General features: G+C 38.4%; 1 protein-coding gene across 4 annotated transcripts in view; it reads left to right on the top strand.

Annotated features, from left to right (window-relative positions):
- Positions 1 to 22,158, top strand: part of ORC3 (origin recognition complex subunit 3) — a 76,058-nt gene that overhangs the window by 47,140 nt on the left and 6,760 nt on the right. For 3 of the 4 annotated variants that reach the window (XM_055535524.1, XM_055535525.1, XM_055535522.1), the window contains exons 14-19: positions 10,800 to 10,933; positions 14,013 to 14,092; positions 15,016 to 15,116; positions 18,972 to 19,113; positions 20,705 to 20,821; positions 21,760 to 21,839. In XM_055535524.1, the coding sequence (XP_055391499.1) occupies positions 10,800 to 10,933; positions 14,013 to 14,092; positions 15,016 to 15,116; positions 18,972 to 19,113; positions 20,705 to 20,821; positions 21,760 to 21,839 (654 nt within the window). The remainder of the gene's footprint in view (positions 1 to 10,799; positions 10,934 to 14,012; positions 14,093 to 15,015; positions 15,117 to 18,971; positions 19,114 to 20,704; positions 20,822 to 21,759; positions 21,840 to 22,158) is intronic. The other variant, XM_055535523.1, reaches the window with a different exon arrangement.

Raw genomic sequence — 22,158 nt, 5'->3', positions numbered from 1 at the left:
GGTCTACTTGATGAAATATTTTGTGACCATTAAAAAGTACAAAATTCCTAACATTTGTGTGGAACTGCAAAAGACCCTAAAGAACCAAAACAGTTTTGAGGAAGAACATAGGTGGAGACATACTTCTTGATTTCAGTGTACATTACAAAACTGTAGTAATCAAAACAGTATGATATTGGCATGAAAACAGACACACAGAGGAATGGAGCATAATAGAGAACCCAGAAATAAACTCATGCTTACATGGGCAGTTAATTTATGACAAAGGAGACAAGAATATACAATGGGCAAGAACAGCCATCAACAAATGGAATTGAAAAAACTGGACCACTAATCAACTCAAAATGGATTAAGGATGAACACAGAGTTAAAACCATAAAACTAGAAGAAAACATAAGTAATGAGCTCCTTGACATTGGTCTTGGCAATGGTTTTTTGGCTTTGACACCAAAAGCAAAGACATAGGAGTGGAACTGTATTAAGCTAAAAAGCTTCTGCACAGCATAGGGAACCATCAACAAGATGAAAAGGCACCCTACAGAATGGGAGAAAATATTTGTAAATCATATATCTGATGAGGGATTAATATCTAAAATATATAGAGAACTCATACAATGCAATAGAAAAAAAATCTGATTAAAAAATGAGCAGAGGATATGAGTAGACATTTTTCCAAAGAGGACATACAGATGGCCAGCAGGTACATGCAAAAGTGCTAAACATCACTAATCATCAAGGAAATGCAAATCAAAACCACAATTAAGATATCACCCATTAGAATGACTTATCAAAAAGACAAGAAACAACAAGTATTGGTGAGGGTGTGAAGAAAAGGGAACGCTTCTTCCCTGTTGGTCGGAATGTAAATTGTGCAGCTACTATGGAAGACAGAATGGAGATTCCTCAAAAAGTTAAAAATAGAGCTCCTTTATGATGCAGCATTTCCACATCTGCATGTTTATAAGAAGGAGAGGAAAGCAATAACTCAAAAAGATATCAGCACTGTGTTTACTACAACATTGTTTACAGTAGCCAAGACATGGAATGAACCTAAGTGTCCATCAGTGGTTGAATGGATAGGCAGATTGTGTGTGTGTTATTCAGAAATAAAAAGAAGGAAATGCTGCCTTAACACTGAACTTACAGAGTCAGAGAACAAATTGGTGGTTGCCAGGGGTAGGGGGTGGTCAAAATTGGTACAAACTTCCAGTTACAAAGGAATCCTAGGATTGTAATGTACAGCATGGTTACTATTAATAATACTGTATTGTGTATTTGAGAGTTGCTTAGAGAAACTATGTGAGATGACAGATGTTAACCAGATTTATTGTGGTGATCAGTTCACAGTATATACATATACTGAATCATGTTGTATACCTGTAACTAATGTTATATGTCAATTATATTTCAATTAAAAGATATTTACAAGGAACTTACAAGAATATTGAAAATGTCAACTATTTGTAAGTGGAAAAAGACCTATAGAATTTTTTATCAGTTACTTTTAAGTGTAAATGACAGACATTGATGTGTGGAGAGTATGCATTTATAATATGTCATAATCTGACATGAGTGCAGTGGTTCTGCATGTCTTCCATAACCTTTCCTCTGTCAGTCAACTCTTGGAGCCTGAAGACCACATTCCTATACGGGATATGAGTTGGTTAATTTTCACTCAACCATGTGTCATTATAAAAGGATATATTTAAGTTAAAACACTGGGAACAGAAAGTGGTAAAAAAAAAAAAAAAAAGTTATGCTAGCTGAGCAGTAAGCTAGGTGAGTGTCTTTTTCTGGTCAGCTGTGAAAGACCTTAAGAGGAAAATTTTAGCTTTCTATTGGAGAGAATTTCTAGACAGCCACCTAAATATCAAACACTAGACCAAGAATTTTTCAGATTTTAAAATTTGAAAAATCATGCTTCAATAATAAGATTTAAAGGGTTAACATAAATCATAAAGTCCTCCACTTCTAGGCCACTGATGGCTCAGCTGGATGGAGGCACACTGCCCTACCCCAGCAGTACCATTGGAGCCCCATAGCATTGGTTCTCAGACTGGGCCCTTCTTCTGAGGAGAATTTACTGTCCCTTGGCCCCTCTGCCATCAACTGAGATCACTCATCTAGAGTTATCACATTGTTTTTCTCCAATAAGGAAACCAAAGCCAGAAACATTGAGTGACTTTTCTGCGGCTGGCAGAGCTGGAATTTAACTCCAGATCTTCCATGTTCAGTCAGTTTTTCAGCCCTATTCCAATTATTCGAGTGGTGGTATAAAAGGAAATTTATATGGGTTTGTGGCCAGAAGTCCATGTTGAAAGGGTACCCCACATTTTAAAATGAGCCAGCAGAGCAAGCTCCTGTGGACTCAACCCACACTCCATCTTGAGGACATATTGGCACAGTGTGCAGACATCTGTAATGAATGGAGCCACAGTGTCTAGTCTGCTTATCCCAAGTGGAACCTTATGAGCTTGCTACAGAAACAGATTTTTAAATTCAAGTTGATTGATAGGTGAAATTTACTTTAGGCTGAAAGAGATTATTTTAATTTCTGAATAAGGCTTTTGAATTAAACAGTAATATATTAGCAGGTCAGCTCAGCTTTCATTGAGTTTAGAAAAAAAAATGACTGAAGTAATAATATTGACATTTGATCACTTTCAGTTCAGTTCAGTTGCTCAGCTGTGTCCAACTCTTTGCGACCCCATGAATCGCAGCACGCCAGGCCTCCCTGTCCATCACCAACTCCCGGAGCCCACCCAAACTCATGTCCATAGAGTCGGTGATGCCATCCAGCCATCTCATCCTCTGTCGGCCCCTTCTCCTCCTGCCCCCAATCCCTCCCAGCATCAGGGTCTTTTCCAGTGAGTCAGTTCTTCACATGAGGTGGCCAAAGTATTGGAGTTTCAGCCTCAGCATCAGTCCTTAGCTTAGTTCAAACAGACTAGAGGTTTAGAATCTAAATAATGCATTGTTTCTTGACTTTGCAGATTAACTTCGATAATATTTAAAGATCTTGTTATGAAAAATGACACAACTCCACAGTCTGTGAGGCACTTCCTAAATAATAATAATCTAACTTCTCATGATCAAGATTTATCCATGCAAAAGCTCTCTGAGACTGCAGCACTAAAATATGATTTCAACGGGGATTGCTAATCCTCAATTTGCATCGTATCAAGCCCTGCACAATTTTCTGTGGGCTGCTGCTTAACTCAGACAAACAGCTGAATTGTTGAAGCTCATTTTAAAGCAAAAGATGCTGAGTGGCTTTAGTGTATGTAAGAATCAGCTGAAGCATTAAACATACAGATTCTACCCTCCCCCCAAAGATTCTGAATGTGACTGCTGGAAACTTGGGTGTAATGGTCAGCAGAAATCAGAATTTAAGAAGCACTTTACATTTGTACAGGTGGTCCAGGGGCCACACTTTGAGAAATGTGCTTCTAAATAATAATGGAGAATAAGAAAGGAATACAAAAAAATTGAGGGAAGAAATGAAGCTGAAAAAGAAGCTGGATGGCTTTAGGCAGTTGGAGTCAAAGTAGTTCCAAAACTAGACCAAGGTATTCTACTGCTAATAGTGAGCTGTGTTTTTTTATCTCAACAGATAGAAAAAAGATCTGCATTTGTGTTTTAAGTTTTTCTTTATTAAACATTTAGTGCCTACTACGACTTTACTGCTAGTAAAATGAATGGGTAGCTAAGAAATAATTAATTTAAAAAAATCAGAAATAGCTAATTAAACTGTTCGAAAGCTTTACTTCTTCTGATTTCAGGGTTATACTTTTGTAGTGCATCAGTAAAAGTATTTACGTATTTTATCTTGCTGAAGTGTCTCTAACCATATGGTAGAATTGACTCATTTTGACATAGTACAAAAAGCTTGAAAGTGAAAATGTTGGTCGCTCAGTCATGTCAGACTCTTTGTGAGCCCATGGACTGTAACCCACCAGGCTCCTCTGTGCATGGGATTCTTCAGGCAAAATACTGGAGTGGGTTGCCATTCCCTTCTCCAGGGGATCTTCCTGACCCAGGGATCAAGCCTGGGTCTCCTGCATTGCAGGCAGATTTTTTACCATCTGAGCTACAAAGAGCATGGTGCTCCATGAGCCCCATGACTTCAGGGTGCTCCCTCCAGGAGCCAATTTGAAAATAGAGAAATTATTCTTCACCTGAGGTCATGAAATTCTTTTTTACTGCTTGGCCACTATCTTGTTTACCCATTCAAAAAATGTTGTTTTTAATACTCCATATGTGGAGTCACTGACCTGTTGACAGTGATGACTAGTCCTTACCCACATTGAATCTTGGCTGAGTAGGGAGATTAAGGTGGATAAGTAGATAGACAGGTACAATACAGGATAATAAGGCCTGTGTTGGGTATGGTCTAGTGCGCTAAGGAACTAATAGACTGGACAGTTACCCTCTGTTTCTTGGAGGAAGTGACCTCTAATATGAAATATCAAGGCTTAGAAGTAATTAGGCATATTTTGGTTTATTTCACTTGTTACCATCATATGTGATTGCTTTGTTGTGTTGTCTTGGAAGAAGACAGTCTCTGTGAGTATGTTTTTGGCAAGCCTTTTCATTTTGCTTTCTTCTAGTCTTTGTTGATGTACTTCCAGGTTTGAGTCTAGAACATTTGAATATTTTTCAAAGCTGTGCTGGTAGTGTCTGCCTAGAACTTGAGAACTCATTATTCAGAAGATCTTTGCGTTAGCCATGGATTGACCAGTTTCTCCTCTAGCCTGTTCTCAATCAGACGTTTATATTGACCAGTTTCTCCTCTAGCCTGTTCTCAATCAGACATTTATATAATTAGTACTTAACCGGAAATTACTGCCTTTCTGCATGATGAAGCAGAACACTCATTGCTCTTCAGGGTGATTGCTCTTATGATTGCTAAATGATTCTCTTTCTGTCTTAGTTTAGGGAACTTTTTTTTTAAAATAACAAGCTATAGAACTTTTAACACATTAAGTACCACAAGCCTTTTTTGAACCATTTACCCAAAAGTGATATAATCACTTAATCAAGTTGGTTCAAGATAGAATAGCTTTTTCAGCACTAATGAGACCTGTCTTAGATGTGTTATTTTTCCTTTCTCTTTAAAGTGGTGGTCCCCACCCTTTTTTGCCACCAGAGGTCAGTTTTGTGGCAGACCACTTTTCCACGCATCCAGGGTTGGATCAGGGGGATGGTTTCAGGATGATTCAAGCACATTGTATTTATCATGCAGTTTATTTCTGTTATTAGTACACCTCAGATAATCAGACATTGGATCTTGGAGGCTGGGGACCCCTACTTCAAAGTGGTCTGGTGTGCTGACTTTCAAACTTTTTGATGCAGTTCATCCTCCATATCTGCAGGTTCCACATCCATGGATTCAAGCAGCCACAGGTTGAAAATATTTTTTAAAATTCCAAAAAGTTCCAAAAAGCAGGGGGGAAAATGCATGTGAGTTTACTGTGCACTGGCAGCTATTTACTTTGTATTCATATTGTATTTGCAACTATGTGCATAGCATTTACATTGTATTAGATTCTATAAGTAATCTAGAGATAATTTAAAGTATCTAGGAGGATATGTATAAGAGATATGCAAATACTGTGCCATATAATGGATTCCAGCATCCTCAGATTTTTGTATCTGCGGGAGTTCTGGAACCCATCCTCCACAGATACAGTAAGGACAACAGTATTTTCTTCTCAGTTTTATTCTGTTTCTTTGAAAGCAAATGCTAGATGGAATTCACAACAATTTGAAGCATATCACACTGTCTCCAGTTTCTCTTCAGTCTCTCCGTAGCTGATTTGGTTTCCGCACTCTTTTGGTCAGGGTCACCAGTGACCCTCATGTTTCTAAGTCTCATGGTCAATTCTGTCTTTATTTGCGTTAACCTATTATCATCTAACACAGTTCATCACTCCTCATTAATGACTTTCTAGGGCCTAGATTCTTTTGGTTTTCCTCATACTTCAGTGCATGCTCCTCCCCCTCAGTCCTCTTTGGTGATTTCTCTTCTCCCTAACATTCTAACATTGCAGTCCCTCAGGGCTTAATCAAAAGCCCACACTTTTCTCCTGTGTGTCAGACTCTTAGGTCCATCTACCTGTTTGCATCTCCACTTGGATATCTGTATATATCTCAGAATTAGCATGTTTAGAACTGAATGCCTGATTTTCCCCTGAAACCTAGAATCTTCCCGCATTCTTTCTATCGCTCCAATTGTTCAAAGCCGAAAACTTGCATTCTGCCTTCAAAATATTTCAAGAACCAGACCTCTTCTTAACACCTTTCCCATTAGTACCACCACTGTCCAAGTCACTGCCATCTCTCATTTGGATTATTGCCATCACCTCCTGACTTCCTTGCTTCAATGCATGCTCCCTTCCAGGCTTTTCTCAAAATAGAACTCAGAATAATCCTTTTAAAATATACCGGATAAGGACATTTCCTGGCAGTCCAGGAGTTAGGATTCTGTACTTAAACAGTGTCAGGGCCTGGGTTCAATCCCTGGTCAGGGAACTGAGATCCCGCAGGTGGCATGGTGTGGCCAGAAAACGAAATGAGATGACATGAGATGAAATACGGCCAGATAATGTCCCTCCTTTGCTCAAAACTCCCATTTGCACTCAGTATAACTGCAATCTATACAGTGACCCTGCGTGATTTAGCCCCCCATTCCCTCTCTCTGATTTCATCTTCTGCTTCTTGTTCTTGCCTTCCACTGTGTGGCAAGTAATTTAAATGAGAACATAACACTTTTCTGACATTAATGCTTGTGTTACATATCTCTGAAAGCCAGTCATTTGCTGGTGGCTTTTTGTACTTTGAGATTTTTCCTGGTACAAACATGTTAAGTCATACTATATACAGTGTTCCACAGCTTGGATTGTTTTTTGGATTCGTCTGGTTGGTTTTTGTCGTTGCAGTTACTTGTTTTGCACCTAATATTCTACTTAAGGTGCTTCTATAATATCATTGGTAAAAGCATAGATGCCAAGCCAGACTAGGTTCAGATCCCAGCTTGCCAGTTACCAGACTCTGAACAAGTTGCCCAAGTTTTCTGTGCCTCTGTTTTCTCATTTCTTAACATGATAATAATAATAGTATCTGTATCATACAGTGTTGTGGAGATCAAATGATGCCTGGTATATATATGTGTGCTTAGAAATATTAGTTGTCATCACTTGCATTGCTTCACTGTTTATCACTGCTATATAGTATCCCTTGTTTTGAAAGTGTAGCACTTGATTTTATTAGTCCCTTGTTTGATATATGTTTAGGTTGTTTATAATTGTCTATTACAGTTATCACTGAGGGTGAGTTTGTGTTTGCACATTAGTATAATTATTTTCACAAAGTACACACATAGAGTTTTTGAGTCCAGAATATAAACACAATGGTATTAAAGTACACTTGCACCAGCATGTCTCAGTGTTTCCCCACACCTTTGCTGATGCTGGATGTTATCAGACTTAAAAAGCTTTCTTTTTTCTTCTAGCATTTCATGATTGATGGAATAGTTCTTTCCCCACTTCTCACACCACATTCACATTTTAATTCTTTGTGAAAAATGCTGAGGGTAGTGGTCAGTTTTTTTCAAGCTAGTTATTTCTAATACTCCCCATCTCTTCCCCACTGATTTGAAGTGCTACCACTATGTCATGTACCGAATTCTCATATATACCTCTCTTTCTGGACCCTTATTTCATTCTGTTGGTCTGTTTCTGTACAAAGTACCATCTGACTTTAATCACTGTAATGTATCCCTTTTGATATATTAGCAGCCCCACTACACATACTGAAGTATACAAACATTGTTCCTCAGTTTTAGGAACATGAATTTTTTTTCTAGATAAATTTTCGACTGTTTCTTTAGGCTTTTAAAATATGCCCACTGGAATTTGTTTCAGAACGTGTTGAAATGTGGATTAATTTGGAATGAATTTATTTATTTACAGTATTGAAGGTTAGAACTGAAAATGTCTATTCAGGATTTTAATATTTTGCTATGTCTTACACATTTGTTATAACATTCTGTAGTTTTTGTTGCCATTTTGAACATGCTCTTTTTTTCCATAGTTAGGCTTCCCTTGTGGCTCAGCTGGTAAAGAATCTGCCTACAATGCAGGAGACCTGGGTTTGATCCCTGGGTTGGAAAGATCCCCTGGAGAAGGGAATGGCTACCCACTCTAGTATTCTGGCCTGGAGAATTCCATGGACTGTATAGTCCATGAGGTCGCAAAGATTCAGACATGACTGAGGGACTTTCACTTTCACCTGTAAGATATTAATGTGTGTGTACATATACACATGTATATGTATTTACCTTATATCCAGACACCCTTTTATATGCTTTAATCTTTTGTAGCTTTCTTAGACTTTCTAACCTTACAGTCATATCATATGCAAATAATAAATTTCATCTTCCTTGCTTATATTTGTACCACTTGCTTCTTTTTTCTTAATTCGTTGTAGAATAGATTCTAGAATGATGTTGAAGAGTAGCGATGATAGCAGGTATCTTTGTTGGTTCAGTTTATGTAAATAACTGAATTGAAAATTTTTAATTAATAATTTTATTGGATTGATCACATTGCTAGCTCTAATCAGTGTTACTTCAGGTCTTATTTGTTATTAAACCTGGGAGTACTTAAGAAAGTGTAAGGTCATTTCTTATTCTGGAAACAATAGGAACAGTCTTTGACTATGAATAAAAAGAGGAATAAGTATCCAAATCTCTAGAAGTCTTCTATACCTGAGATGAAAGAGCCACCCTTTCCAATCAAATGTCATATTAAAAATTATGGCTAGTAAAGTTTGATTTCAAAATTATATGACACAATGCCATTTTTTCCTGCATCCTGAAGATGAATAATAAGGTTTACCCTCCTCAATATTCAGTTTTGTAAGCTGCCCGGGGATAAGAGGTATGGCTGCCTGTGGCCTGAGAAGCTAGTCAGTCCTTAGGGGCTGCTGGTGTGGGTTCTACCTCCATCAGCATTTCCTCAGCCCTGCCAGCAAGCCAGTGCCTGTGATTACTTGGAGCCTGGCAATGCAGCTCTTGCCTGAGTCTCTCGGCCGTCTGAGTAGGGCTAAAGGTCGGGGATGACAGGTTATTCAGGTGTGTCTGACTTTGAGTTAACTCTCTTCTCTTCATAGTTTGATTCATAGTCTGGGCAATAGGAAGCCAGAAGTTTTAAATAATCTCAAATGTAATCAAGATTTTAATGTGTTGGCTTGGTTTTCTTTGACCTGTTAACTGCCTTTCATTCACAGATAAAGATTACACTTTGGATAATTATTTCATTATTGTAGAATGAAGAAGAGATATTTTTCTTAAAATGAGGAAAAAGTATACTTTTTGTCCACCCCTCTCAGTTTCTACATTTATTGGTTATTTTCTTCATTTGTTTTTGTTTTAGAGTCTTTGTGGTGGGTTGTTGTTTTTTTTTTTGTTTGTGTTTAAATTCTACTTGAAGTAATCAGCTTGATTTCTAGGTAATCATAGTCTACTTAGCTTTTTCTCTAAATTAGTAATATTTTTATTTTGAAAAATTAATTTTTCATCTTGAAAATATCAAACATAAGATAGTTTTTACAGAATCACTCAGATTCTGAATTTGGCTGCTTTTTCCTGATTAATTTAAGAACTGGTAATCACTGTCCTGTTACTGACTATGATCTTAGGGGAGAGATCCTCTAAGTAATGACCCTGAAAACAGAATCTTAATTTTAGAATATGTGTTTCTTCTCTGTTTCCTTTAAAAAAAAATTTCATTTTATTTAATTTGGTTGCGCTGGGTCTTTATTGCTATGCATGGGCTTTCTAGTTGCAGCAAGTGGAGGCTTCTCTTTGTTGTGGTGCACGGGCTCTAAGACACACAGGGTTCAATAGTTGCGGCTCGTGGGCTCTGGAGGGTGGACTCAGTAACACAGGCTTTAGTTGCTCCACAGCATGTGCAGTCTTCCCAGGCCAGGGATCAAACCTGGTGTCCCCTGAATTGGCAGGTGAATTCTTACCCACTATACCACCAGGAATGTCCCCTTCTCTATTTCTAACAAAGATTTTCTCTGTGGACTTGAAGGAGTTGCGCAATCGTTCTACCTATGCTATAGAATAAACGCAATTGCCTACCAGTTTAAAGTTCAGTGGATTTACTGCCTGGTGTTAATAAAGCTGATAGAAGATATAAAACCTAGCCAAATTGGTAATAAGGAAATCATTGATATACTTTTTGGTCATTTCACATGTGCTTTCATTTAGCATGTTTTGTTATATCCTCAGTGGATGTTTCTTGTCTCTTAATTTACATTTAGATCTGAAGGAAAGGAAAACTAACCTCCAGAGCCTGCTGTGTGATAAATAAGCACTGTGCTAGTCTTCAGCTGCATCTTCTCATTGAATTCTTAAGGCTCCATCTCACTTGTGAAATTTGTGAGTTACTGTTTCCATTTTAGAGACAAGGAAGCCAAGAATCAAAGATGTTTAGTAACATGTTCTTTATTACAAAATAGCAAGTGCCAGAGCCAGGCTACAGATGCAGATCTTTGTAAATTTTACAAGTTGAGCTTCAATTTTTCAAGTTGAGAACTCTTCTGAGTACTTTGCAGTACTTTGAATATCACGTCCATTGAGGAAGGTCTCTCCAAAAATAGTTGGTAGCTACAAATAAAGGATTTTACACCGTCTTCTTCTGAGCAGAAACATTTAATATGTGGCACTGTTTTTTAAGTATATTGATTTTCCAGTTATATTACATCTCTTGTCACGGATTCTGTTCTAGGTTGTTGGCAAAGGATGAACTGATGGCCATGCTTCAGAACTGTTTCAAGCTTTTTCAGTCCTCTTCTGGAAAGGAGCTTGGCAACACAGCAAAAAAAATAGAGGAGTTCCTGGCCCAGTTTCAGATCCTTGATGGTGAGAATATAATATCTTGCCAATTCTACTGGCTATGACAATCATTTGACTAGAATAACATGGAAAACCCCGTGTTTTGATGCACTGAGAGATGAAGAGATAATGAGTTTTTGATCAGTCGGTATACCAAGCCTCAGAATAGCAGATCTTTGACAACCACAACTAGGGCAAATGGATGGTTCTCTTCCAGCTTTGGTTAAAACAATGAAAACTGTCAAATGGGCAAGAAAAAATATTACTTTCTCCAGATGGACTGTTTGGAGGACTTACCTTTAAAAAAAAAAAAAATAGGCAGCAAAGAGAAATAAAAAAGAGGTAGTAGAAGGGCATCATAATTAAGAACTCCTTTTAGATGTTGTTTCTTAAGCATTTCATCAGGTTCTTTATAGATTTCAAAAACAGTGCATAAATTATTTGTAAGCCTGAAAATTAATAGCTGTGAACTGCTTTCCCAGCAGAGAGGCTCAATGCTATGCTGATTACCAAAATATGCTTGAGGTTTGCTTTAATCAGATTTACAAAGCTTGAATCTCTCAATCCTCAATGAATTGCAGCAGCCTGGCATTTCTTAGTGTTGGAGGGCACAGTTCGCTTTATCTTGCGTGATCTGCACAGGAATTGGTATGTCTGCCGAATGCTGGAGCACCTGCTTGTGTGCAGGCAGCCTGTCTTGTGCTCTGATGCACCAGGACTTCTTTGTTCTGAGGGGGCTCCATGAGTTGATACTGATGTTTAACTTTTTGTGGGCTCTTCCCTTGCTCCATTTCTAGCACTAAAGTATGGTACTCCTTTGGTAAAACAAAATGACTATGTCCTTCTTATTTTCCCCTATTTAGGGAAATTTTAGTGGAGCCTCGGGAAAAGAAGCAATCTGGTGCGTTTAAGCACATAGATTGGACATGGCATGGTGAAAACATTTCACTTAGAATGTCTCTATCAATTTTTCCTGTGTTTGGCAAGTGTTCCTTTGTCTTTAAATCCTTTGGATTTAGGAAACTGCTTTTGCTGAAGCCAGTGGAAGATGAAAGAGCCAGTCTATTTGACTGGAGGGCCACCCCACAGTACAGGGGCTCCCTCCAGGTCATGCTCAGGCATTGCTCTATACAGCATTTGCATGACAGTCTGAGCTGAACCAGTTTCAAATCATAAACATTGTAAAGGACTAAAAACTGGTATCACAGAGATTATTGAGTCCAGCTGCAACAGAAACTAAAGCCCTGGAAGAGAATCCTCTGAATTGAGATCTCAGAGCTAGCCAGGATAGCATCCAGCCTAGAGCTCACATATTTCTTAACTACCATCTCATTATTTTTTTCTCTCTGATTCACAGTTACCACCTAATTATGGTCACTAGGACAGGGACGGACCACCCTTAAAGATATAAATAGGACAGAAGACTTAGAAGAATATAAGATAAATTAGCTATATTTCAATCTTTTACAAAATCGGACTTGGATTTTTATAAAATGAAACTGTAGATATAATCATGTTAATTAGAATTTGTGTAACACAAGCTAGTGAACAAATCTTGTGATGTGCTAATACTAAATAAAGGAATGTGGCTTTTAGAAATGGGAAGGTTGGTAATTAAGGTAACAGTCTTCTTCAGAAGAATTTTATAAGTTGAAGCAAAACCAGTGTCTTAAATAAATGTACTTCTCTATTTTTAAAAGTGCCATGTTGTTAATAATGAAGTGAAATTAACCCTCCCTTCCCATACTGGGCCAGTAGTAATATTTGACTATATGCTATCTCTGGTTCCTTGACAGTTATTACGTAGTACAGTTTAGGTTTAAAATTACATTTGGAGGGTTTGGTAGGTGAGAGTGTCATATGAGATTTATTTTTAAGGCTCTGCAACATGTTACTGAAATCAGATAAAGAGTTTATTAGGTGTTTTAACCTTAAATCATGTCTTTCTTAAACCAAGAATTATCACTAGCTAAAAAGAAATTTATTCTTTGAGAACAAAGCAGATTCTCCAGCTGCATCTTCAATTCACTTCAGTTCAGTCGCTCAGTCATGTCCGACTCTTTGCGACCCCATGAATTGCAGCACGCCAGGCCTCCCTGTCCATCACCATCTCCCGAAGTTCACTCAAACTCACGTCCATCGAGTCGGTGGTGCCATCCAGCCATCTCATCCTCTTTCGTCCCCTTCTCCTCCATCTTAGGTTTGGCCAAATAAGCCTTGAAAGTGTGAGATTCCAAAACCTGCCCTACTCCAGGAAGAGGCTTTCAGAGTTTCATGATCTTTAGAAACACAACTACACCTTTTACAAGATATAGTTCTTTCTTATATAAAGAACCATGATGCATTTTGTGTTTTCATAGATTATCTCAAAACTTTTATGTACTGGCCATTTTAGATGTAAGTAGCATTATGTCCGGAGAAGGCAATGGCACCCCACTCCAGTACTCTTGCCTGGAAAATCCCATGGGTGGAGGATCCTGGTAGGCTGCAGTCCATGGGGTCGCTAAGAGTCGGACACGACTGAGTGACTTCACTTTCACTTTTCACTTTCATGCATTGGAGAAGGAAATGGCAACCCACTCCAGTGTTCTTGCCTGGAGAATCCCAGGGACGGGGGAGCCTGGTGGGCTGCCGTCTATGGGGTCGCACAGAGTCAGACACGACTGAAGCGACTTAGCAGCAGCAGCATTATGTCGAATACAGTGCATCAGAAAATCGAGGCTAAGTTTGCCAGGGTGTTGGTTTGTATTGTTTACATCAGTCATGGCATAGTCAGAGAAATACAGTTTAACTTTTTTTAAAAGCTATTTATAATAACACAAACATTTGGAAAATATTTTCCTGTTAGTTTGGAGGAGTTTATTTTCATTGTGGTCACATTTTTAAAATTCAGTAGCTGCTTTTTTTGAAGACCTCTCTGTAGCATAACTTATGTAATGTTTATTGACTTTCAGTCTCTGGAAGAGATCATTTATCTGATGGAACCTTGATCTCTTGCCACATTAAAAAAAGAAAAAGGATGAAACTTTCCCCTTGAAGTAGTAGAAATGTTTGTTCTCTTGAATGGATTTACCCAAACTGCTGTATGTCGGTTTTGTATTAAAAGCAGAAACCAAAGAGGAAGAAGATACTTCTCAGTCACAGTCAAAGGGGCTTCAGAAGACGGACCTCTATCATCTTCAGAAGGTCAGATCATTCTCTTTTCCTTCCAGCTACATCCCCTGATGCTCCTGTGTGCTCTTGATTAGCTCTGCTCGGATGTTTTTGTTTTCATTTTAAAATCACAGCTAGGAACAAAGCAGACTTTGTAACTCACTTATAAATTGAACATCCTGTTTACCCCATAGCTATCTTCATTCTCCTTGTAGAAATCTGGAACTTACTAACCAATAAAGATAGAACCTGTTCTGATAGCCTCAGGGAGAAAGATAATTAATTAATATCAATAATGGAAAATGGGAACATGGTTGCAAAAAGAAATCTGATGATTTATCTGATGTATTTGATTTTCAGTTTGGTCAAATTGAAATTCCAAAGAGACTAACTCATTAATTTTATATATATTCCTTGATTTATTTATTTTTTAATGTATATTGATTCATACAGTGTGTCCAATATAGCCTTTTTCAGATAGTTCTCACTTTAGGATCTTGGTTCGCGAAATAAAGAACCTTCTCTGTACCATGATACCAAGTTATGATCATGTAGAATAAAATACCAATCTAAGCAAAACAAAACTTATGGAGTCCATCCTGTTAACATGGCAAAGAGAAGGATTTTTTCTTCTTCTTGGAAGTCCTTTCCTTAAATGAAGTAAAGAGCTGTGGCTAGTGAGCGCACTGCCATATAACATAGTAATGAAGTAAACTGCTCATCTCCTCATTCCTTGAAAAGTTACTTGATGTTTTTTTGAAGCAGTACGCCTAGGAGGAGAGATTCTTCCCAGTTCTTAAAGATGATAGATAAACACAACCCATCTTGATTTGGTTCTGTTTCTGTACACCCTGTCATATGGAAGGGCATTGACTACTTCTGCCTGAGCAACAGAGCTCCCCCTCTGAGGGGCTTCCTGTCTCAGAATCACCATAGGTCTGTTCTTTCCTCCACAGTCCTTACTGGAAATGAAGGAGTTAAGAAGTACCAGTAAGAGGCAGACCAAGTTTGAAGTCCTCAGAGAACAAGTTGTGAGCTTCGTTGACAGTCTGGTGAGGTGAGTTTATTGTTGCTCTGCAGAGCTAGAAATCAGGCTTCTTGCCCAAATGACACTGGTGTGATAGTTGTCTTCAGCCAGTGCGGGACTCTTCCGGTTTAGGCTTTATGCTTCTCAAGTCCTTCCATGCAGCTTAGACTTGTAATGTTGATTCCTTTCCCATCCTTATTAAAGCAGCTAACCAGATGACTTAGTTCATTATTGAATAGAATACAGGCTTAAATTTAACCTGGTTCATTATGCTGACGGGAGAGAGGGGAAGTGGGGTTGGAAATAGAAAAGGATTTTTCTCCTTTCTAGTAACAAGGTGTTTTCATTGTGCTTTATCCTTGTTGTGTCTTTGCTCAGAGCATGCTGGATCTCAGCCAAGCCCAGAAAACAGACAGCCCAGCCCAGCCCAGCCATAATGCCCTATTTTATTCTGAGTGAAGGGTTTCTAAGGGAGACCAGTGCAGCTCATGATCATGTCAGCACCAGTGTATAGTGAGAAACACACTCAGAGTCCGTTTAGAAGTACACCACTCCTACCTGTATTTTAAGATGATCCCTTTCTTGAGAAACTCAAATCATTCTGAGTTTGGATTTCCCAAAAGCCAGCTCTGTAAAATCACCTACCTAACCTGCAGTTGGGACATGCCATCTAGAAAAAAAAGTGAGAAGTCTTAAAAATAAAACGATCAAATAGTTTAAAAGTAGGAATAGCAATTATCATTGCTTATCCTGTTTTTTTAATGGCAGTTCAGTCTCAGCAGCAGACTGGGTACTGAATAGAATCAAGTACTAAAAAAGCAATTCAGTTATTGAAGATGAAGAGTGGTTTTCTGATAAATTACCTGTCCCTCTTGTAAGTGAACAGTTCCATTTTCCAGGACTGTGTGGGGGCAGTCATTGATCCTGGTCACTGGGGAGAAATTACTGATGTCAGGACAGAAGTCAAAAGGATCAACCAAGTGTGACAAAAGGAAGGTTAAAGTGAGAGAAATGTGTCACATAAAAGTGATACAGTGCAACGCTAAAGTGACCTCCTGGCTAAAAACGACCTTGGAGAACTCACAGAATTAACCTTGCCCCACCGGGCTTTCCCATGCTTATAGTTTCTAGACCCACGTGCCTAGTTCTCTTTTCCCAAGTTGTGACCATTGTAGTTGCTAAAAATAATTTTACAGTGTAATGTGGCATAATTTATAGGTCGAATGTCATGTTCTTTTCTGAATTCCCACAGATCCCAAATTGTAGGCTCTGCAACCAACCAGCCATTCCCTTTTCATGACCTTTGATTAATTAATATGTCTGACTTTTCACCTGAGTAGTTACTGAAATAAAACTGACCATGATTGTGCACAACTGCATTGTGTTGTGAAATCACAAAAATTTCCATACCAAGATTTATTATCTTTCCCAAGATTGAGTGTCCCTGCAGGGAAGAGGTTAGGACTGTGTAGCATGTTAGAGCTAAACAGGACCAAGTCATGCGGCAGCTAAAGCCCAGAGAGAGGTTGTGACCTGTGGAAAGTCAAACAACCCCAGTCTGCTGACATCTGACAGAAGGCCCATTCCATTTCCCCACACTGTCCCCAAGGCTCACACCACAGATGTTTACAACAGAGCTTGGAGTTCTGGAGAAAAGAAGTCCTTAAAAGATAAATAACAAGCATTAGACTCCAGGAAGCAAGCAGAGTTCCTAGTATACCATGAGCAGCTCTTGCTGAAACTACTGAGAAATGAGAATAACTTGCCACTGAGTTAACTGTTTTCACCAAAATGCAAGCTTCAGCTTTGTAACCCTTGTGGATACTAAAGTGGTCATACCAGTTCCCCTCAGACCACCTCTTTTGCTTGTAGACTCTGATCTGAGCATCATGTAGAGTTCCAGTGCTAGACTCACTGCTGATTTCTGTGCCAGTCTCCATATTTGTATTTGGATTAAGAATTCTAATACATGGTGATGTTTTATCACTGTTGTGCAACTAACATAGTCCAGTGGAAACAAAATACAGGCAAATATTTTGACCCTGATGGAAGTTCTTTAGATACCCATCTGAAAAGGTGTTCTACCTTGGTTGCTGCTGCTGCTGCTGCTAAGTCACTTCAGTCGTGTCCGACTCTATGCAACCCCATAGATGGCAGCCCACCAGGCTCCCCCGTCCCTGGGATTCTCCAGGCAAGAACACTGGAGTGGGTTGCCATTTCCTTCTCCAATGCATGAAAGTGAAAAGTGAAAGTGAAGTCGCTCAGTCGTGTCCGACTCTTAGCGACCCCATGGACTGCAGCCCACCAGGCCCCTCCGTCCATGGGATTTTCCAGGCAAGAGTACTGGAGTGGGGTGCCATTGCCTTCTCTACCTTGGTAATTACCTGAATCTCTAAACATTAAATATAAGGATTTTAAAAAGCGAGAGAAGGACAAATATGAGACAGTATCTTTTCTGAAATTGACCTGATTTGGTTGCCTTGTTAGATTTCCAGTCCTTATTACAGAGTAGGGATTCCAGCATGATCTTTTAATGAACCATCATGTATGATGATTGAGGATAGCCTGAGATTGGGATAGGAAAAGTTTGTGGTCGGAAATTACAAATGGGTAGCCAGCCATCCAGGTAGGCAGCTGGCATACCATTCCCAGGGCTACAGCTAAACCGCCTAATCCAGTTGACTTGAGAAGGAGCAGCATCTGGAAGTGAAGTGAGCAGGGGGTCTGGGGCCCTTGAGATGGGCAGGATGGAGTTGGTGGGGCGTGATATACATGGTTTGGACCCTCTCTGCCTCCTCTCTTCCTCAAAGCCAGACCACGCAGATGGAGCAAGTGTCGTGGGATTTTTCTAGGCAGTGTTATCCTCTCCAGGAGGGAAGAAAGCCAGAACACTGGAAAGAAGAGTAATTTCCCTGGTGGATGGGCTGAAGAAGCTGCCTAGCTCTGCCTGCACTGGTGGGAAAAGGAGTTGATACAAATCAGTCATGTGACCAAAATACTTTAGGCCCAGGACTGGCTAAACCCCAGGAATCTTTATGAAAGCATTGTGAATTAACTGCTTTAATCGCGCTTGTGACTTATTACTCTGCCTTGGGGTTATAGATGCCAAAGTTTCCCCATTCTGATTTGCAACCCAGTGGGCCACCCAGGAACCATGTACTTTCATGGCTGAGACTGGCTGACAGACTTATTATATATATATTCAGAGTGAAGTTTTTAATGCTTTTAAAAAAAAATTCAGATTTCATTAAAATTGGTTTATTACCTAGTCAGATAAGACAGAAGAATCTCAAATTAGTGATTTTTTTTCAGTAATTGAAATTTTAATGATAGGTGATTTTGTTTTAATACTCTGAAGTGAAAATTTAGCCTTTTCTGCTTATAAAGAGAAATTCTAAGACATAAAAACTTCACATATATTTCTTCTATGAGAGATATTCTCCATGATCCAAAAAGATTTCCTAAACTCTTAATTCCAGGTCTGAGGCCTGTGTTTAACACTGCCAAGAGTTAAATGTTTGCTATGGTAAGAAATATGACATGTTTCCTAAATAATTTAAGAAAGTATTCATTGACACTTGAAGAAATGCTACCTTAAAGATTTTGAGCAAAAATGTAATTTGTATACATTTGTTCCTAGAGATTTGAATCAGAACTAAGATATGGTTTCCTTTACTCCAGAGAGTAGAAGTTTTAAACAATATTACAGGGAAGAGGTAGAATTGAGGACAGCTGCACTGGATTTTATACTTATTTTGTTTTGGCTGTTGTTGATTTTGCTTTTTAAGTAAATTGCTCAGTCCTCCACAGAGGAGTAACACAAATACTATATTGAAATGAACCTGTGCTCATCTAAAAGCTGATACCTGACCTTGATGGTTTCAGAGAGTACCTCCTGCCTCCAGACACCCAGCCTCTGCATGAGACGCTGTACTTCAGCTCTGCCCACACCCTTCGCCAACACCTGAATGCCGCCCCTCGCATAGCCCTCCACACCGCGCTCAACAACCCCTATTACTACCTCAAGGTAAGAAGTGGACATTTCTCTGACAGTTCAGTTCAGATTCCAGGCTTTATGTAACTTAGAAATAGTGTAAATTTGCTGTTCTAATGAGCAGGGAGCAGGCAGCTCAGTGTTGTACCTTTTTCAGATATTTTAAAAAACTCTTTAGATTTTAGAGGGCTTTTTTCTAAGCCTGTGAACTAACACTACCAACTTTTGATCATGTGTGATTGTCTTCTCTTTCATGTAATAAAACCAGGCCATAGGAGTAACTTGAGTATCATGCTACTACTCTTGAAAATAAGGGAAAGGCTTCTTACAGATGTAACAGCAGATAATTGGTCAAACTTTGTGACTCAGTGAAATTACTTTAAAAAATCCAAATGATTATTTCTGATGGAAAAAGGAAAAACTTTGCAATTTCATCTTGGATTTTAAACCAAAGAAAGATCTACCCTGAGAGTATCTCCAAAACTGAATGTAGATGCCGCCAGCAATCTGCTGGAAATAAAACTCCTAAACTCCAGACATATCTGCCAGTTCCAGGTTGTTCTTTAAACAAAGAGTTCAATGACAGGTAACATGATCACTTTAAACATTTCAGAAAGCTGAAAGTGTCAGTTGTTATAGACACACATAAAATAATGTGTTGATAATTTGCTAAGTTAATATTAAATTGCTAATTTGTTAATAAGTTATCAACTCAAGCACCTGGAAATCTTACAACAGAAGATACTTAAGAAGTGACTCCATAAAACATATGAAGAGAGTTCTAATGTACTGGTTTTCCATCTGAAAGGGCACGCAAACTAACATGCTAAGTAAGCATTGTGAGAGAATGCTGAGTAGGAAGGTGTAAATCATAGTTTTCAGTAATGTCGGTAGTGGGGTAGTTGAATAATTTCATGTTTAAGGCACAGAATATCAATTATTTTTATTATATAAGCCACGAATTAAAACTCTACAAAATACATCTTTTTTTTTTGGCTAGTATCAAGTCACAGAAGAGAAGTATTGTGATTTCAGAAGTTTGGGGGAGTATATAATTCACGTGTGTATATTTGAAAGAGATTTTGTTTCTTAATAAGAACCATCAATTTCAAATAGGTTGAAAAAACACTGATGGTTTTGTGGGGGATAAGATCTGCAATGCTGACAACACAGTCTTTGAGCGACAACCTGTAGTCCTGGTAGTGGTATGTTGGTATTTATTAGTACAGTATAGTAATTGCTAGAATTCAGGTAATTAGCAGTGTTGGAAGTGGCAGTTTATTGAAAATCCACAATTCCATAAAATTTTATGGAAACCAGAAATGCATCAGAGTCTCAGTAATGAATAATGTATGATTTAAATGAAAAAAAAAAGAGATTAATAATTAATGATGAAAATGAAAAATATTCCTGTTTTTTGATCCTGGCAATATCCATCCAGTGACTAGGAGCTAGGGAGATTTTGACCAACAACCAGTTAACTATTGGAGAATAAATACAACTCACAAAATAAAGGAAACCAAAGACTTCATTTATTAGCTTAGTAATTTCAGGTTAATTAATTTGTGATTTTGTTCCTCATGATTTTTGAAAGGTAGTTATCTTAGTTTACTGTTATTTTTAGAACGAAGCACTGAGAAGTGAAGAAGGTTGCATTCCCAATGTTGCCCCAGACATCTGCATAGCATACAAACTGCACCTGGAGTGCAGCAGGCTAATCAACCTTGTGGACTGGTCAGAGGTAGGTCAGGGGGAAGGAGCAAGCTGTGTGTCTAACCAACCGTGACACCTTTCTTGGGCTGTTTTTTTACTTTCAGTACTTTGGAAGTCATCTCTTTCTTTCTCAGTCGCCTGTCTTTGGTTTGGAAAGCATTATAAATCACCTGGCAAGTTTCTCCGAAAAGGCACCTAACTGCTCAGCAGTTCCACCCAAGCCCCAGAATGCTGATCCCAAACACCTCAACCAAACTAATTCTGTTAATAATGCTATGTCCTTGCCAGGTCAAAATAAGTACATTTTAGTATGTTTAACAAAAGCTCAACAGTTGAGGTCAGTTCTGTTATCCCACAGGATGAAACAGTCTATTATTAACTAGCATTTCCCTTATTGGATGAAAGAAAAGAAAATATTGGAATAACTATACAACAGATTTAGCAATCAGAAAGTACAAGGAATACTTGGCAAGGCAAAGGACAACTGTTATTATTCTTTAATAATTATTCTTTCCCTCTTCAGAATATTAGAAGTTAACTTTGTTAAAGGCCCTATTTGAAGTATGTCTTGTCACTCTTTAAAAATATGGTAATTGGTTGCTTCCAAGAAAAATAGGCATTTTCCTGGGTGACGGAGGTTAGGAGTAGAAGATACAGGACAGCCTCATGCTTTTCAACTTTTTCAGCTTCTCAACTTTTATTTCTTGTTTTTCTCTGCACATTTCTTAGTTCTCTGAAATACAAGATTATTTGGGAACCATTCCACTTTCTTTTAATGTGTACTTATTTAAAGTGATCATCAGTGTAGTTCTGAGACCCTAAAATTTGGTACAATTTTTAAAAATGTGCAGCTACCAGCAGCAGCAGTGTTTGACCTGGCTTAAAAATACAGAGCCTTTAAGTGCAAAAAATAAAAGATGTTTGACAACAGCAGATTTTATCTTCCTCTGTCCTGTCTCTCAAAAGGCTTTTGCAACAGTTGTGACAGCTGCTGAAAAAATGGATGCAAATTCTGTAACCTCAGAAGAAAGGAATGAAATTATCCAGTATCCTTTTAAAATCAATTCTACAATGTCCAGGTAAGCATGCAGAATAGTTTATAGTTTCTCCAGATCTACACTAGAGATAGAACCATACCACACCAGAATAAGTTGTTCCTTAATAGTTATTTCTAATTTAAAATGAGACAAATTGAAACTGTTTGGTCTAAAACTTATATAAAGGTCGTTTTTCAAAGTTCACCAAAAATGTCCCAGAAAGGTCATTATTGAATTCTGTTTCTTAAGTTATTGATGTAGTTTAAGAAGTTGGCAGGGAAGCAGTTTCCATACTCCTTGAAAGATGAGAACTAGTTAAGTGGTAAGC

Source organism: Bubalus kerabau, chromosome 9 (genome assembly GCF_029407905.1).
Source record: "Bubalus kerabau isolate K-KA32 ecotype Philippines breed swamp buffalo chromosome 9, PCC_UOA_SB_1v2, whole genome shotgun sequence".
Classification (NCBI taxonomy): domain Eukaryota; kingdom Metazoa; phylum Chordata; class Mammalia; order Artiodactyla; family Bovidae; genus Bubalus; species Bubalus kerabau.
This window is presented reverse-complemented; position numbering and strand designations above follow the sequence as displayed.